This window comes from Diabrotica virgifera, chromosome 9, assembly GCF_917563875.1.
Source record: "Diabrotica virgifera virgifera chromosome 9, PGI_DIABVI_V3a".
Lineage (NCBI taxonomy): Eukaryota > Metazoa > Arthropoda > Insecta > Coleoptera > Chrysomelidae > Diabrotica > Diabrotica virgifera.
In genome coordinates, this window is record NC_065451.1 from 23110039 (window position 1) to 23128934 (window position 18896).

The 18896-nt window shown below is 34.9% G+C and overlaps 1 protein-coding gene across 1 annotated transcript in view; it reads right to left on the reverse strand.

The window, feature by feature from the left end:
- The window catches only part of LOC114324324 (synaptic vesicle glycoprotein 2B-like), a 75115-nt gene that overhangs the window by 17535 nt on the left and 38684 nt on the right, over positions 1–18896 (reverse strand). The window contains exon 6 of the mRNA XM_028272131.2: positions 17208–17377. Coding sequence (XP_028127932.2) covers positions 17208–17377 — 170 coding nt within the window. The remainder of the gene's footprint in view (positions 1–17207; positions 17378–18896) is intronic.

Here is an 18896-nt window from a genome sequence, read left to right on the forward strand (position 1 = left end):
TTTAATAGGCTCCATTTGTTTCATTAGCTTAATAGTTATTGTTGCCTTATCATATATATTTGTAATTAAGTCGGTATATCTATATATGTAGGGAAATCTTTACTGCCCAGTGTTCCACACTATCAAATGCTTTTTCGAAGTCAATAAATGCCATGTATAGCGGGATATGGTATTCGTTAGCTTTTTCGATTAATATCTTCATCGTTAAAAGGTGGTCACTTGTACTGAAGCTCTTTCTAAATCCGGCTTGTTCTCTTGCCTGGATCTAATTTAGTTGTTAATCTGTTTGTTAATATCTTGGTTAATAGTTTGTACATCCCATTTAGTAAAGTTATGGGTCTGTAATTATTTAGATCCTTTTTATCTCCTTTCTTAAAATAGTAACAATGTTACTTGTTCGTTCCAAGTGTTGGGTATTTGTTTTGTCATTACTCGGCTGCATACCATATTTAAATTACAAAAATCTTTTATAAAAGATATATTTTTTTAAAAGAAACTTTTCGGGCTACATCACAGAATGTTTTTGGAATGACAATTCCATCATCAACGCCGCTTACAAGGTATATAAGGTCGCGCCACCACAAGTTGCATAAATCATGAGAGGAGCAGAACAAAAAAAGAAAAAGACTTGTGAGGTCTGTAACTGGTAAACACTGTAGTTTTAAAGGAGTGTAGAATTTTGAATACCTTTGTGTAGTATTTGATGAACATGGAAAGGAAAAATTAAAGCTCAGTGCCAGAATATCAAAACCGAAAAATTGGGCAGTTTATGAGTCTTCTGAATTCAAAATACTTTTCTAGAAAAAGCAAACTCAGAATATATAAAACAGTAATTAGACGCCCACAGTAACATATTGTAGCAAAAGAATGAATCACCGGCCGCAAGTTGCAGCTCCAAACGGTCCCATCTCCAGAACATTCTGGCAGAAGCACGATATACGTGAAATCGGTGGAGAAAGACGTGCGGTATGTGGAAGGTCGCACAATAATTAGACGTGGAGAAGTCTGGAATGATCGACAATAACGTTATTTGCTATGTAAGCGGAGCGCTCTTTTATTTGAGTTAGTTTAAGCTAGAGTTTGTAAAAGAAAACTTGTATAAATAAATTAATAAAATTGCCAAACGGTAAACCAAAAGTTATTCACATAAATCGTCTTGCACCATATACTGGCTCAAATGAAACAGAAGAAGCCCGAGTCCTCCAACAGGAGATGAAAAATGTCACACAGCCAAGTTTTAAGGAATTTATGTCCAATTATGCAGAGAGAAAGAGTGCTAGATTCGGCGTGACCACAGAAGTTCAGCAAGATCTGTTTAGTGTTCCAGAAAACGTCTCTCTAGCCCACTGTGTTGCCCAAAACCTCGAGATGATTAAAGGAATCTCGTCCGTATTCAATAGAAAGTTCGGCCGCCTAGACGAGTTAAGAAATTAGCATCCTAAAATTGGAAGCATACTGCGATTGGAAGATCGTCCTCGATCTTTGCTGTATATGGTGACCAAGGAGTCTTATACGGACACGCCAAGCTACGAGAACATATGACGTGCTCTAATTAATTTGAAGAAATCGTGTGCAATTATGGCATCAAAAATTTGGCTTTACCAGAAATAGGCCATGCAGTAGAGAATCTGGACTGGAAGATTGTGAGAAGCACGCTTGAAGTGATCTTCAGAGAAACTGGCGTACGAATTACTGTGTGTTGCATGAACCCGAATATGTCGTACCCTTCAAAGACAGTAGACTATTATTTCTTCTTAAAGGGTGTTTGCAGAGCTGGAGAGTCTGTAGATTCTACCATCCTCGGCATTCATCTAGAATTGCTGATCGGGACGCTCAGATCCTAAGAGGGGAGCAATGTAACAAAAGATAGAATCACCGGCCGTAAGTAGCAGTTCCAAACGGTTCCATCTCCAGAACATTTTGGCGGAAGCACGATATACGCGCAATCGGTGATGAAGGACGTGCGGTATGTGGAAGGTCACAAAATACCTAGAGGTGGCGAAGTCTGGAATGATCGAGAATAACGTTATTTGCTATTTAAGTGGAGCGAGCTTTTATTTGAGTTAGTTTAAGCTAGAGTCTCTAAAAGAACTCTTGTATAAATAAATTAATAAAGTCGTATATAAATACGAACGCTCGTTTGAATATTACAATATGCCTGCGAGGCACTGACTTTAAATAAAAAGGAAGGAGATACCCTGGAAACATCGGAAAAAATATTGAAACGCGTATTCGGAGGAACGAAGACAGAAAACGTGTTGGAGAGAAGAACCAACAACAAATTAATGGTTTTGTACAAACAAGTTACCATCACCAGGTTCGTTAAGTCAAAAGAATCAAATGGTTGGGACGTGTAGAAAGAATTGCAGTAAACAAAATGTCTAAACTAGTTGTGACCACAAAATTCTTCTTCTTCTTTAGGTGCCGTGTCTGTACTCAGACGTTGGCCGTCATCATGTTAACAATTTTTTGAAATCTCTCTCTATCGGCTGCTGCTAGAAATAATTCTTCTACTGTGCAGCCACACCATTGTCTAATATTACGCAGCCATGAAAGTTTCTTTTGACCAATCCATCTCTTTCCCTCCACTTTTCCTTGTATTATATGGCGAAGCAGATTTTATTTAGGTCCTCTAATTATATGGCCGAAGTATTCTGTTTTTCTCCTCTTTATGATGCTTATGAGCAGAAGTTCTGAATTCAGCATTTGAAGAACATCTTCATTGGAAGTGTGCGAAACCCACGATATCTTTAGGATTCGTCGATAGCACCAAAATTCGAATGCTTCTATTTTGTTTAGCATTGTGGTTTTTAACGTTCATGTCTCACAACCATACAATAGGATAGACCACACATAATATTTCAGCACCTTCTTTCGAATATTCATCGACAGGTTTCTGTTACAAAAAACTGGTTTCCAGGTCATAAAAGCCTTCCGTGATATTTCGATCCCAGTTATTATCTCTTTATCAGAGTCACAATTTACATTTAACCAGCTGCCAAGGTACTTGAAATGATTTACCCGTTCTCACTCCTCTCCATCAAGAGAAAGCTGACCTTAATCTATATTAATCTTTCCAACTGCCATCCACTTTGTCTTTGAAATGTTGATTATAAGGCCTCTGCGATAACTTGCTTCACTGACTAGATTTAGTAGTGTCTGAAGATCTTGTAAATTTTCAGCAAGAATGGCTGTATCGTCAGCATATCTAATATTGTTGATTACTTTCCCGCCTAGCCTTACTCCCTCTTGTCTGTCATCCAAAGCCTCCCTAAAGATTTCTTCAGAGTACAGATTAAAAAGGGTGGGTGATACAACACAACCTTGTCGTACTCCACGTTTTATCGGCAGTTTTTCAGTACGACTGTCTCCAATTTGGATAGAGGCTACTTGATTGTAATATAAGTATTTCAGCAGTCTTATATCGTAGTGGTCAAGTCCTGCTGCCTGCAGGCAATCGAAAAGTGTATCATGTTGTACTCAGTCGAAGGCCTTCTCGAAGTCGATTAAACAAACATAAACGTCCTTTCGAAACCAGAAAATTAATCGGTATCAAAAAAGGAAATAGACCCAACACGAGATGGATTAATAAAGTGGGGGAAAACCTTAAATACGTGAAGCAGGGATGGGAAAAACTTACCGATTATAACCTAAAACCGGTTTTTTACTTCGCAATAATCGGTTTTTACGGTTGTTTTTTTGTCCCGGTTATAACCGGTTTTTTCTTTTTAAAGTAATAACCGGTGAAAAACCGGATAAGTTACCTCTGGAAATAATAGTGAATTCAGAAAAAAATGGGGAAGTATTTTTATATATTATGGAATCAATATACCTACATTAACCCATCCTATATATTTACAGACAAACTTCTATAAGCTGATAACAGCATCTATAAAGCAGACAGATAGTACATATTATTCTTCATACCTAGTAAGTGGCTGGAAGATAAAAACAGATTTAACTAATATAGAACGACTATCTTTTCATCAGCGTGTCAAAATTGTGTATTACTGTAAATGTATAGCAAAAAGCTGATGATAATTAGCAAGAAAAAGATAAATGAAGTTTAAATCTAATTACCATTCATACTCCAGTAGAAAGAGTGATGAACTACTGCTGCCTCGGCATCATAACGAATGAAGAATGGATATAACCAAACCAGGATATAAGAACTCTCATCAGAAAAGTTAAATCCATCTCCAACCGGATGAGCGCCTCCTTCAAGAGCCACAAACTCGCTCTTGATGTAAAAGTAAGAATGCTATGCTACGTATTTTCTGACTTTTTTACGGTGTTGAATCGTGGATTTTGAATAATGATATGTGCAGAATATTGGAAGTATTTGAGATGTTGCTATATCAGAAAATACTTAAGATCTCGTGAACTGACGAGTCGTAAATGAGGAGGTCCTCGGAAGAATGAAGAATAATCGATACCACTGTCAAAACTCGATAGCTACAATATTTCTGACGCATTATGAGAAGTGAATCCAGATATACCATGCTTTAAGCCATACTGTTTATATATCGATTTATCTGTATCTTATGATTTTATCTGTATCTTGGTATCGACATATTCTTTCAATAATATCGATATTATTGATAGATACTAATTCGAATGCAGTATCGCAAAATGTACAATGTAAATGTAATACTCTAACAACCTAATGGGTGTTGGCTATTGATTAAAAAAACTGAATACCTACCGGTTTTTGAAATAACCGGTTTGTTTGACCGGTTATAACCGCTAGGTTAAACCGTAAGTAAAAAAAAACGGTATAACCGAAAACCGGTGTTTTGTCAAAAACCGCCATCTCTAACGTGAAGGTGAGGAATTGAAAAAGAAAAGCGCAAAAGAAAGGTGAATGGAGAAATTTTGTTTATCAAGTCCTTCAGAGCAGTTAATAATTATTTTTTTATATATGTACTTAAGTTTAAGTTTTTAATCTTTTGACTGTGTTTTATAAAAATACCCTAGGTCTTAATGGCCTCTTGTTCTTATAATTGATATTAACTTCAAGATTTATTAGAGGTTCCTTTTTCTTCTCGCCTATTCTGCTTTCCGTACTTCTTTCATTTTACAGATATTCTTTTTCTTCCTCTATATCAAGTACATACTCAGGTAGTATTTCTCCCATAGATTCAATATTAGCTTTCGTTGTTAGTGATAGGTCGCAATTGACAACACAACAATTCACAACAGTGCGCTCTGTTGATTTTAACTTTATTAGAGAATAGAAACCTAGAATCTATGAAGAAATGAATCTATATAATCTACATAGATTATTACTATTTGATATCTAAAAAGCTAGTACATAAATATCAATTAAAATCAAGAAAAACCCCTCTACTTTCAACTATCATAACATTTTATTTGATTGTCAAGTTTTATTGGTACTTGCGCTTGCTTTAATTCTGTTTCACGTCAAATCGTTCACAGACCAATTTCTGCTTTTGCACTTTGATATAGCAAATGGATTTCGTAGTGGAAAATTTGAAATTCAGTGTGTAAAACAAAATTGCTTATCGATGTTCAATCGAGGCTTATGCAATACAGTTCCTTTTAAGTGTGTAAAGCCAGCACAGTCAATATACAATGCCGATCTTTGGATTAATACCATTATTATAAAAAACTGCACTTGTAAGTTGTAAAATGTCACAGCTTTTTATACTGGGCCGAAATACAGTGATGAGCGCGCTAATAACCGGTATAATAACGCAAAAGATGGAAAACATAATACGTTGCGCAACAAAAAGAGATGAAACTAGTGGAGGTGAAAATTATCGTTATAAACGTATAAACTACCATTACATTACATAGTTTCCTATCTTTAAATGTCTGTGACAGGAGTATTTTATAAAATTCTACAGTCACAGGATCATACATTATTTGACGGTTTTTGCTGTACATTTTAAAGAACCGTTTGGATTGACTTGAAGTTTGGCATACGCATAGACAACATGTCAAAGAAAAAAATATGATTTTCACCCCTTCTCGGGGGTGAAAAGATATATGTCCAAAATAAGTTTGGAATTCGATAAACTGACTAATTATAAGCAACTTTTATTCTCTACAGTTTTTTCACTATTATCGAGTTATTTGCAAATGAATATGTTCATTTTTTAACAAAACAAACACGTTTTTAGACAATTTTTCGCAAATAATTCAAAAAGTAAGTATTTTATCGAAATAGTTATTTTCCTAACAAGTGCAGAAAGTCATTTTTTTCCGCACGCGACTGCAGTTTGCCGAACGACGCGAAGCGGGAGTTCGGCAAGCAGTCGAGTGCGGAAAAGAGACTTTCTGCAAGAGTTAGGAACAATATTTTTTCTAAGAGTCTTTAAAAAATTTCCAAAATTAATTTAATTATTATGAAAGTAGATACACAAATTAATTCTTTGACCAGGTTGTCAAAACCAAACTTTCAATATAATTAGTTAGCATGAGGACGATCTTGGTTTCCATGACGATGATTCAAAACGACTGTTATTGTCTACCGATTTGACTTTCGAATATTATGTCAAAATAATTTTATTTCATCGAATTGTCGCGTTAATTTCATTAAAACAGGAACACAATAAGATATATTTGAAATAAATTAGTAAATAACATCTAAATATTAGTTTATTCCATGTATTATAATTACTTTAAGGCCATATTAACATATCTAAATTAACACGCGTGCGGAAAAGTAAAAACCGCGTGCGGAAAAGTAACACGCGTGTGGAAAAGTAACACGCGTGCGGAAAAGTAAAACATTCTAAACTAAAATGCGTGCGCGAAAGTAGCCATTTTTGCACGCTCGTAGAAAAAACTATTTTTCTACGAGCGTGCAAAAATGTCTACTTTCGCGCACGCATTTTAGTTTAGAAAGTTTTACTTTTCCGCACGCGTGTTACTTTTCCGCACGCGGTTTACTTTTCCGCACGCGGTTTTTACTTTTCCGCACGCGTATCCACCGTCATGGAAACCAAGATCGTCGTCATGCTAACTAATTATATTGAAAGTTTGGTTTTGACAACATTGTCAAAGAATTAATTCAACTTTTTAACAATTTTATTATTATCAAATACAAAATATGTAATTTTAGTTATATCTATTTATTATTTACAATGTTTATACTGAACGTACAACTGAATCCTACGCTTTTTTCTTCAAATATGCTGTTAACTTAAAATAATCGCCTATATTGACATTTTTTTCAATTTTTAATACTGACTTGAGCATGGAATAGCGGGACCACAAAGTATTTGGTTTGCAGATTTTAGATAGACTAATAAAATAAGCCAAAAACACTTCTTCTTTTAAGCTATTTACACTTTTTTCTTTACACCAACTCATAATAATATTGTATTCTTTCTTGTACCTGTTTGCTGATTTTTCCGGTAACAAATTAAGATAATTGACGACAGGAGAGATGGAGGTAGTTCTTCGTCACTTGATGCCATCTAAATCACTGAATTATTTTTAAATTGTTAAAAAAGGATAAATTTTAAAGTGTGTGACGTGCTTCTTGACAATAATTGCTTTGTTTGACATCGTTGCTATGCCTTTAAAATATTAAAACCTGTACATAACAGGTATTTAGGCACCGCATTGAATATAATTCGGTGTTATTAGATCGTCGTCATGCTAACCAATTATATAGAAAGTTTGGTTTTGACAACCTTGTCAAAGATTTAATTTGTGTATATATTTTTATATTAATTCAATTAATTTGGTCATTTTTAAATGCTCGTAGAAAAAATATTGTTCCTAACTCTTACAGAAAGTCTCTTTTCCGCACTCGACTGCTTGCCGAACTCCGCTTCGCTTCGTTCGGCAAACTGCAATCGCGTGCAGAAAAGTATGACTTTCTGCACTTGTTAGGAAAATAACTATTTTAGCCAAAATATAGCTTGTAAAAAAGTAAAAAAAAATCAGAGTTATAGCTAATGAAAAATGGGTTCATAGTCGCCAAATTTCAAATAATTATATTTTAACATGAAATAACCAAAAAATGAAGCCCTTTTTGGAAAAAACTCATTACGACTTTTTTAAAGAGTTTAAAAAGCTTTATTTCTATTTTTATAAAAAAAATATTCTAGCATCCAATGTAAGCAAGTTACGCTCAAAATACAGTTGGACCCTTTTGATTTGGCAAAAAAAATCGGGAAGATAACACCTAATAATAATTAACAACTTAAATAAAATTAATCGTTACCGCTTCACAACTTGCTTTATTTATATTATGTTTATATGATCTGTCAGTTTCATTGATTCAACGTGCTCATTAAAAAAAATGGTTTTAAATTAAAAATTTTAATTTTGAAAAAAATAAATGATTTTTTTTCAAAATAACTTAAAAATTATTAGTAATACCAAAAATCTCAAATAGTAATGAAATGTAGGTTTTGCTTTTCTGGATATTGTAGATTATTTGTTTTCCTATTAGACAAAAATTGGTTATGCTATGGCTGTTCAAATTTTGCTTACACTCAGGATTAGTGACTCGTTCAAGCCATTTTAACTACATCCTTTTCAAAAACAAGCACTTTGAACCGATAAAACCTACAGGATCGTATAAAGATTAAATAAGCAAAGTAATTTGTGAAGCGGTAACGATTAATTTTATTTGGGATGCTAATTAGAGGGTGCTTTTTGCGATTCTTTTTACCAAAAAATAAAAGGGACCAACAATATTTTGAGCGTAACTCACTTACTTTTAATGTAGAGAGTTTAAAAAAAATAAACAATTTTTAAACTCTTAAAAAATTGTAATGAATATTCTCCAAAAAGTGTTCCGTTTTTTGGTTATTTCTCGATGAAATATTCGATTTGGAATTTGACGAATAAGAACTTCCTTTTCATTAGCTACAACTTTGCTTCTACTGGGTCTACAGACTTCATATATGCACCATTTTTTCACTTTTTTATAGGTTACATTGTTATTAAGAATAATTTTTTCGACAAAATACTTACTTTTTGAGTTATTTGCGAAAAACCATCTAAAAACGTGGTTATTTTGTTGAAAAGTTAACATATTCATTCGCAAATAACTCGAAAAGTATTGATTTGTTGAAGAAACCATATAGAACAAAAGTTGCTTAGAATTAGTCAGTTTATCGAATTCCGAACTTAGTTTGGACATATATTTTTTCACCCCCGAGAATGTCTTATTTTAACTAGTTTTATTTATTTATTTATTTTATCTTGTTTTATCTCCTTATTTACTTCTTCAATCTTATTTATACAATATTTATCATTTTAAATCAATTTTATTACTCAAATGTGTTGCGTGTTGTAAGCGGTAGTCAGCAGGAGGAGGCCTTTTAACATCTGATCCATGCTGACCGCCTTTGTATTGTTTTGTTTACTTTCTGTTTTGTCTTGTTTTTGTTTTGTATCAGGTAGTGGGGGAGGATTTTTACGCCAAACCTCACTGACTGCTTCTTTTTAACTGTAGAATGAATGGGTATGGCTGTGAGTGCGAATTGATGAAAGCACGAATGCTTGGAGTTGCTCGTAACTGTCGACTGGTATCCTTTTGCTAGTTCATGTTGGATTGGGGGCACCCCGGTCGCCCTACCCGCACATGGGCTGCACGGGACGTCGTCTTCACCGACCGGTCTTTGCGCGGGGTGTGTGCGGGACGGGCGGCTGGGTAGCCACTTAATATACGGAGTGCATGCAGAGGGTGCCCGGGGGAGTTATGAGTAAGGTCGACGGGTCAGACATGCTCGCCAAGAGCGGTTCCAGACCTGTCGGCTGGAGGAACAGGAGGTGAGTTTAGTCGGTAGGCGGTTCGGAACGGTGAAGCGTGATGGATCGAATCCGACACACCTGGGACACCTTCCTAGACGGTCTTTTGAAGATTCTTACCTCCAAAAAAAAGCTATGTGTGCGCCAAAGTTCATGTCAATCTAAGCGGTTCTTTAAAATTTAGATATTTTGCAATATTTTACCGTTAAAGAACGTACTAGTGCCAGTTGTCATACTCCTCTGATACGTCTAAAGGTGGGAAACTATGTAATGTAATGTTAATTTATACGTTTATAACGATAATTTCCACCTCCACTAGTTTTTGTTTCGCAACGTATTATGTTTTCCATCTTTTGCGTTATTTTGCCGGTTATTATCGCGCTCATCACTATAAAGTTGTTATAGCCAACATTTTGCGGTGGTATACTATAGGTAATAAGGGCACGTTCACATGACCAACGCTTACGTGTTAGCATATTATAAAAGGCGTGAATCAAATGTATGCAATTCTAACAACGCGTCACAAACCGCTCGTTAAGCGCTTGTCATGCGAACGTGTCCAAAGTGTTCGTGAAACATTATTACTCCGACCACCAATCATATTACTATTATAATAATTAATATTTATTTTCCTACTTCTAAACTTATCACTACTTAGATCTATACATTTTTTTTAGTGTCCTGTTCATTGCAATATCTTCTCTCCCTGTTCCTCGCATGATCCCTATGTCGTTTCTTCCGTGTGACTGTGTTAGTTTTTGGAGTCGCTATTTCCATTACCGTTTCTTCTTTCTGGTTCCATCTCCATCCCCTTCCGTCTACTGTAATTTTATTATATCCCATTTTTACTATTTTCCCTTTTTCTCTCATCTCTCTGCTTATATCTCTTAAGACTTTCGCTTTCTGTTGCTCTCTTTTTGTGAGGTCTCCTGTAGTCCATATTTTCTTATGCTTTATCCTTTTAGCTTGCTTTTATTTCGTAGTATGGCTACTTTTTCTTCTTCATTTCCTAATTCAACTAGGCAGGTTTCTGTGCCAATTTTTTGTGCTCTCTTGATATCGGTCTTAATTCCTAGATGGTTTTCTAGCGTGTTTGTCATTTCTTGTTTTAGAGCTTTTGTATCTTCACTGTCTATAATTAATCCGCTTATGATTACGTTATTTTTTCTTTTTTCCTTGTCTAGTCTTTCCATTGATCGTTTAAGATCAGATAGATCCTCTGTTATCTTTTTGTTTTCTGCTTTGAGCATTTTATTCTCTTGTTTCAGCTCTTTCCTCTCCTTTGCCCATTCATTCTTCATATTTTCTATTTCTTGTTTTATGTTTTTTATTTCTTCGTTGTTTTATTTTAATTCTTCTTTTACCTCCCTTATGTTGTTTCTAATCTCCTCATTTTCTTCCTTTAATTCCGTTTTCAGTTCTTTTATTTGTGTTTTTATAGAATAGAATAGAATAGAAATATGCTTTATTGTCATGAAAAATTGTACAATTTTATCGACAAAGCTTATAAAAAGTCAAGACAACAAAACAATAACAATCCAATTTACTAAAATTACATAAATCGTCAATATATTTACAATAATAACAATAATAATGAAGTTAAACAGAAGTAGTCAATTGCAAAATTTAAGTAAATTGCAAATGCATAGTCTACCTAGTAATTAATAAGTTTAAAAGTTAAGCTGCTGCATATGACACCCAAATATAGACAAAAAAAAAATGATAATAAAAATACTACTTGTGCAAAGGGTACTGTAATTTCTTAGTTATTAATTAAGAAAATCTTCTACTGAATAATATGGTCTTTCAGATAGGTAGGCTTTTGTCAGTTTACGGAATTTGGGGAAATATGCTGCAGATTTAAGTTGTAGAGGAAGATGGTTGTAAAGTTTTTTTGCGGAATATAATATAGATTTCTTTACTAACTCAGAGGACGGGGTCGGCATATAGACGTCAAACGTAGAATTTCTCGTGAAGTAGTCATGATTAGGTCTTGGTGGAAAGACATGTAGATGTTTACGAATTAAGCAAACAGTTTCTAAAATATACAAAGATGGAAGGGTTAAAATTCTGTGATCTTTGAAGTAACTTCTGCAATGTGTTGTTCTTCTGAGGCCAAACAGATATCTAATTGCTCTTTTTTGTAATTTGAAAATAACATCGAATTGGGCAGCTGTACCAGAACCCCAAAAAGGAAGACCATAACGAAGATGTGACTCGAACAAATAAAAATATGTTATTTTGGAAGATGCTAAATTGAGTTCATTCGAAACAGATCTTATAGCATAGCAAGCTGAGGATAGTTTCTTCCTTAACAAATCGATATGGTGGGACCATTTAAGGTTGCTGTCTAAAAAAATACCAAGAAATTTCACAGAATCAACGGTACTGATCTGGCTGTTATTAAGAGGTAAGGGTTGAAGGACTCCTTTATAAGACAATGCTACTGTTTTATCTACGTTAAACGAGAGTAAATTAGAGTCAGACCAGGTTTTTATTGTAAGTAGATCAGAAGTTATAGTAGCATGAAGAGTTGCAATATTTGAGTTGCTCCAAGTGATACTGGTATCATCAGCAAAAAGAAAGATTTTTCCATCGATTTTTAAACTAGTGATGTCATTAATAAAGATAAGGAAAAGTAGAGGGCCCAATACTGAACCTTGAGGTACCCCACATACAATGTTTTTGAGACTAGAGTCTGTATCATTTGCTCTAACCAGTTGTTTCCTATCATCCAAGTAAGATTGAAACCAATCTAAAGAAATACCTCGAATTCCGTAGAAATTTAGTTTTCTTATCAAAATGTTATGATTTACACAATCAAAAGCTTTGGCGTAGTCACAAAAAACGGTGGCAATGTGAAGATTATTGTTCAGTGCTTGATAAACCTCATGTAGTACAGAAAAGATGGCATCAGTGGTGCATTTATTATTTAAAAAGCCGAACTGATTTTGTGATAAAATGTTGTTTTCAACTAGAAAGGACATAAGTCGGGCTTTTATGAGTCTCTCAATAATTTTGGACAGTACCGGTAGTAGTGCAATAGGTTTATAATTGCAGGTATTAGATATTTCACCACCCTTATGAAGAGGAATAATGATGGCTGTCTTCAGGCACTCTGGAAATTTACCTTTCTCAAAGGAATCATTAATTAGTGAGATGAGGACTTCTAACACATTTTCTGGGAGATTAGAAAAAATTTTTATCGATAGACCATCAGTACTACAGGAGGATTTGCTTTTGATACTATTGATTGTTTGGATCAGTTCAGATTTATCGACTGGTTTTATAAAGAATGAATTCGAGACCTTTCTTGAATTAGGGAGATAAGCAATGAGATCTTGTTGTGGCAAAATAGTTGATGTAATATTTTTACTCACATTAACAAAGTACTCATTTAGATTTTCAGGGTCTGGAAGGGAAATTGTTTTAGCAGTGTGGGTTTTATTTCGAAGATCGTTTATTATGGACCAAGTTTCTTTTGCAACACTTTTTGAGCTTCCCAAACGGTTATGGTAGTAGTCTTTTTTAGCTGATTTTATAAGTTTAAGATAGGTTGCCCTGTACTTTGTGATATATTCAGTGATAGAAACGTTGGTAGTAAATTTCCTGATATAGAGAAGAGAACGCATATTCTTGGAAGATATTCGGATACCTTTAGTAGTCCAGGGTTTGCGATGTTTTGGCTTAATTGCAATTAAAGGAAATGCTTTATTGAAGATACGGACAAGCTTATCCAAAAAAGTACTGAAATTATTATCCACGTCCATAGCAGGAAAGCGCCACTCAGAGGTTAAGCATAAATTTTGGAAATTACGAAAGTTCCGGGTGGAAAAAAATCCTACCTAAACGTCGTGTTTTCGAGGAGGGTTTGCTCAAGATATTAAACTTCGTATAAACTGCTTCATAATCAGATAGTCCAGCATTAATAATTGTAGAGTGGACATCAAGGGGTGAAAAATCTGAGACAGTATAATCAATTATGGTAGATGAAGTTTTTGTAATCCTTGTAGGAGAATCAACGTGCATTGTTAGACCATACGGTTCAAATATGTTGACCAATATTATCCTCGTTCATTTCTTTTAACATGACCAACGCTTACGTGATAGCATATTATAAAAGGCCTGAATCAAATGTATGCAGTTCTAACAACGCGTCACAAACGGCTCGTTAAGCGCTTGTCATGTGAACGTGCCCAAAATGTTCGTGAGATATTAAATTTGTCTTTTTCATCATTTCTTATATTTATTTTCTTTAATTTCCTAATATGTACTACTGTATTGATATTTGTGGTAGTTTATATTTTTCATGTGAAAAACTATGGTGGAACAAAGAAATAGAAGCACTCGTAGAAAAGAAAAAGCAAGCGTATACCAGATGGCTGAGCAGTAAACAACAAAAAGATAGAGATGAATACTTGGAACTCAAAAGAATAACAAGAAGAACAACAGTAAAAGCAAAAAGAGAAATGTGGGATAAGAAGTGCCAGGAAATTAATACCTACCTGGGAGGCAGAAAATGTACAGAAACATGGAAGTTCCTCAATAAAATAAGGACTAACGAAAGGAAGAGCACAAACATTCAATTAATATCCACACAAAAATGGGAAAAGTACTATGGGGAACTACTGACAGAAAATAGGGACGAATACTTTACTCAATCACCAACAGAGGTTAACATTGAAGGAGAAGATATAACAATACAAGTGACAGAAATTAGAAAAGCTATAAAAGAACTGAAAAACGGTAGGTCTCCAGGACCAGGGGATATCCCAGCCGAACTAATAAAATGTGGATCACAAAAATTGTTTGAAACCGTCACTTGGTGCATAAATCAATTTATAAATGGTTCTCCCGTACCCGACGAGTGGAAAATTGCTTATATTTCGTCGATCCATAAGAAAGGAGATAAGCTTAAATGTGAAAACTATAGAGGGATATCAGTGACTAGTACATTCAGCCGTTTGTATGGACGAATAATTAGAGACCGCATTGAGAAGGAGTACAAAGACCAAGAGGAAGAAGAACAATCCGGTTTTCGAACAGGAAGAAGCTGTACTGATAATATCTTCTGCCTCAAACAACTAATAGAAAAAAAATTAAGCACAAATCAAGAAACCCGCCTCATGTTTATTGACTTTATTGACTTGCAGAAGGCGTACGATACAGTTCCTGTAAACAAACTCTGGAACGTGTTACGACAGACGAATATTAGTGTCACCTTAATAAAAGCCTTAAGAAATTTGTATGAAGGGTCAACATCACAAATAAAAACTGGAAACAGATTATCGCAAAGCTTCCTGGTTAATAAAGGTCTACGTCAGGGCTGTTGTGTATCACCGACTTTATTTAAAATATATGTTTCAAAAGCATTGAAAGAGTGGAAACGAAAATGCAGAGGCATGGGCGTAGACCTTGGAGAGATTTGCTTATATACATTGCAGTTTGCTGATGACCAGGTTGTTATAGCAAACGATAAAGATGATTTAGAGTACATGGCAAGGAAATTACAAGAAGAATATAGAAAGTGGGGACTAGAAATTAATACAGAAAAAACAAAATACCTGCCAATAGGTACCGAACTATCGAACATCACATTAGAAAATAATGAAATCATCATGCCCTGCGACCATTACACATATCTAGGAATCGTTTTTGACACAACGGGGAAAGATGATGAAGAAATAAAGAGAAGAATAACACAATCCAGAAAAACAATAGGTTCTCTAAACAGCGTACTGTGAAATCATGAAATAGGAAAAAGAAGAAAACACAATATCTACGAATCTCTTATTAAAAGCAGTCTATTGTACGGAGCAGAAACTTGGCGGATAACCGAAAACAACAGAAGAAAACTGGAGGCAGTAGAAATGGACGCTTTTAGAAGATCAGTAGGAGTGTCACGCAGAGAGAGAATACGTAATGATGAGATAAGACAGCGAATGGGGGTTGACGGCTCTCTAACAACAGACATAGAAAGAAAACAGCTGATATGGTACGGACACGTCCAGAGAGTGGATAACTCAAGACTCCCTAAAATAATTATGCAATGGGTACCACCAAACCGCAGAAAGAGAGGAAGACCCAAGAAATCTTGGAGAGAGGGAGTAACGAAGGCGATGAGCGCAAGAGATCTTAGAGAGGGCCAATGGGATGATAGAGTGTCATGGACATTAGGCATCGGACAACGTCGCAAGACGTTTTAAAACCGATTGATATATATTATATTTTTCATTACAGTCAATAATATCATCATGGCATCCACACTATTATAGAGCGTCTTTGGGCTCTTCATGTTCATTTATTACGGGGAATCAACCCGCATTAACATTTTAATTTTAAAATAATTGGTTGTATGCCTTGGCATCTTCTACAATATTTCTCCATTCGTTCCTGTTTTTGCTTACGATTATACATACCCTAGTTTCCATCTTCTTAAGATCCGCATTTACCTGGTTCTTCCATCTCCTTTTCGGTTTTCCACATGGTTTGCCTGATATTATTGTTATCCTTACTTCTCTAAATCTCAGCTGATATTCTCCTATTTTAGTTTCAATGTATTTTAAGAGTTTTTGTCTGATTAATGATAATATTTTGTTTAACAATTTATAACAATATAACAATATAAATTTAGCAGCTCTTTAACAATGTTCCTCCTCTATAGTTGTTTGATTGTGTGGTGGAAACTTTGTATAGAATAGGAACTGTCCACCCTGTTTTTCATTTTTCGGACATTCTTACTTCCTCCCAATTTCTTATTATTAGTATGACAACTGTATGTTAATGTTCTGGAAACGTTCCGGGGAGAAGATCAAGAGGACGATCACCAATTGGATGGTCTGACCAAATAAAGCATTCAGCTGGAAACGCTAGGTTCACCATTGGAAAAGCTAGATCCACCTTCAACCGGATTAAGGCCTTCAAATAGAGTCTTAACCTTGCTATTGGTAAAAAAGTAAAAATGCTGGTATGCTACGTCTATTTGTCCTTTTTTATGGTGTTGAATCGTGGACCTTGAACGAAGATTTATGCAGATGATTGGAAGATAAGAGATGCAGCAATATCATAGAATACTTAAGATCATGTGGACTAAGCAAGTGATAAATAAGGTTCTCAAAAGAATGAAGAAGAATTCAGAGGTACTAACTGACCATTATTAAATTTCGAAAGCTACACCCTGCAGGAAAAAGACGAGGTCCAGGAAGAAGAGGAACAACCTTGTTAAAAAAAATCAGAACCTGGTTCATCATAACATATCTTTTCTGTGTTGTTGCCAACAGGATAAAGATTGCTGTGATGATCGCCAACATTCGGATAGACACATCAATAAGAAAAAATATTATTACATTTACCTATACCAAGTAACTTCAACCAAGAATCCATGTAAAAACGGACTTAAAGTTTTGGAGTGATGCGATTAAGTAGATAATCTCTGATCATTTTTACCACTAAAATATACTGCTTACCTTGCCATAAATGTAACTTGTATAGCTGTTATTAGGGCAAACTTTGATATATAATTAGGTTTAAATAATAGGCCGATGTTGCTCATTCCACCATTTATAATTTTGACCTTTGGCTTTGGATCCACGTCTGATAACTCAATAACTTCTTTTTCTTGCACCAATTCTTTAACCTGCAATGTCAGTTTATCTGAAATTTATAACTGGTTTTATGTAAAATTATAATAAAATTACGTGGGTTAAAACAATATTACTTTTTTAACAGTATTAATTTTTCGGAGAGACTAACAAATCTGATAAGTATCGGCAGAATAATAGATTACTTTTATCTATGTTGCCACGAGGAAAATCACTTCTAATACAACCAATCAGATTGCCAAAGTAGTAGAGAAAAATATATGGCGAAAGAAATGGAGGATATTATAGCATCCACCTTATAGTCCCGACTTGTAACCTTGTGATTTTCACAATTTTGAGTCACTGAAAAAGACGTTAAATGGTAGTCGTTTTCAGTGGGACGAAAAAATACAAAATACAGAAATAGAATTTTTCGAGCTACAGCCGTAAGAATTTCTTAGGGAGGTTGTTTGGGTTTGGCTGTTCTGGAAGTAGTAAGGAGGAATTGCAGCATAAAAATGGAGAAAACCCATATTTAAAAATGAACATCAATGTATACCTTTCGCGGATGATCTAACAATATTAGCAAAATCAAAGAAAGAATTGAAAAGAATTGTGAAAAAGATAGAAAAAGAAGCAAATAGGTTTGGCCTAAAGATAAATGAATAGAAAACTAAATACATGATAATGGGGGATACACAGCAAGACAATGAAGAGTTTATAGAAATACAAGGGGATAAAAATTACATATACAGTTTTGACAGAGTGGAAGAGTTTACCTACCTTGGTGTGAAAGTAAAGGAAAATAAACATGAAGATAAAGAAATAGAATCCAGAATTACAAAAGGCAACCAGAAATACGGAATGCTGAGATCCCTAATGAAGTCTAAGTTTGTTTCAAGAAAATCAAAAGAAAGAATTTGCAAGACAGTGATTAGAGCTAGGGTTGTATATGGAGCTGAATTATGGGGTTTGAGAAAGGCAGATGAAGAAAGATTGGAAAGATGGGAGAGGAAAATTCTCCGATCAATTTACGGAGGCATAATTACACAAATGGAATGGAGAAGAAGGACAAATAAAGAGTTGGACGAGCTGTATACGGAACCCATACGGAATAACATGGCTGGGACATGTGCAAAGATTGGAAAATCATAGAATGACCAAGATGATATTGAACAGGAAAACAGTCGGGAAAAAAGGAAAGGAAGACCAGGTAAAAGATGGTTTGACAGCGTCCAAGCAGATTTAAGTGAATTAAAAATAGATAACTGGAGAAACAAGGTATTAGACAGAAGAGAATGGAGAGGGGTGGTAAGAAGAGAGCAAGAGAAATTGTAACATAAGAATGTGTCATGCTGTAAAATTAGAGCTATAAATGTGTATGTTTATATCTATCTATATATCTATCTATAAGCGAGGTTCCTACAGCCTCTGCCGCTTCTCGCATTTCGACCGCCATCGTTTTCTGTCCATCCATTCGTCTTCTTTGATGACTCTATCTTTCATGATGTGCCGTACATTTTCTTCCCAGGCAGCTGAAGGTCTTCCCCTTCTTCTTCTTTGGTGTGGTATGTA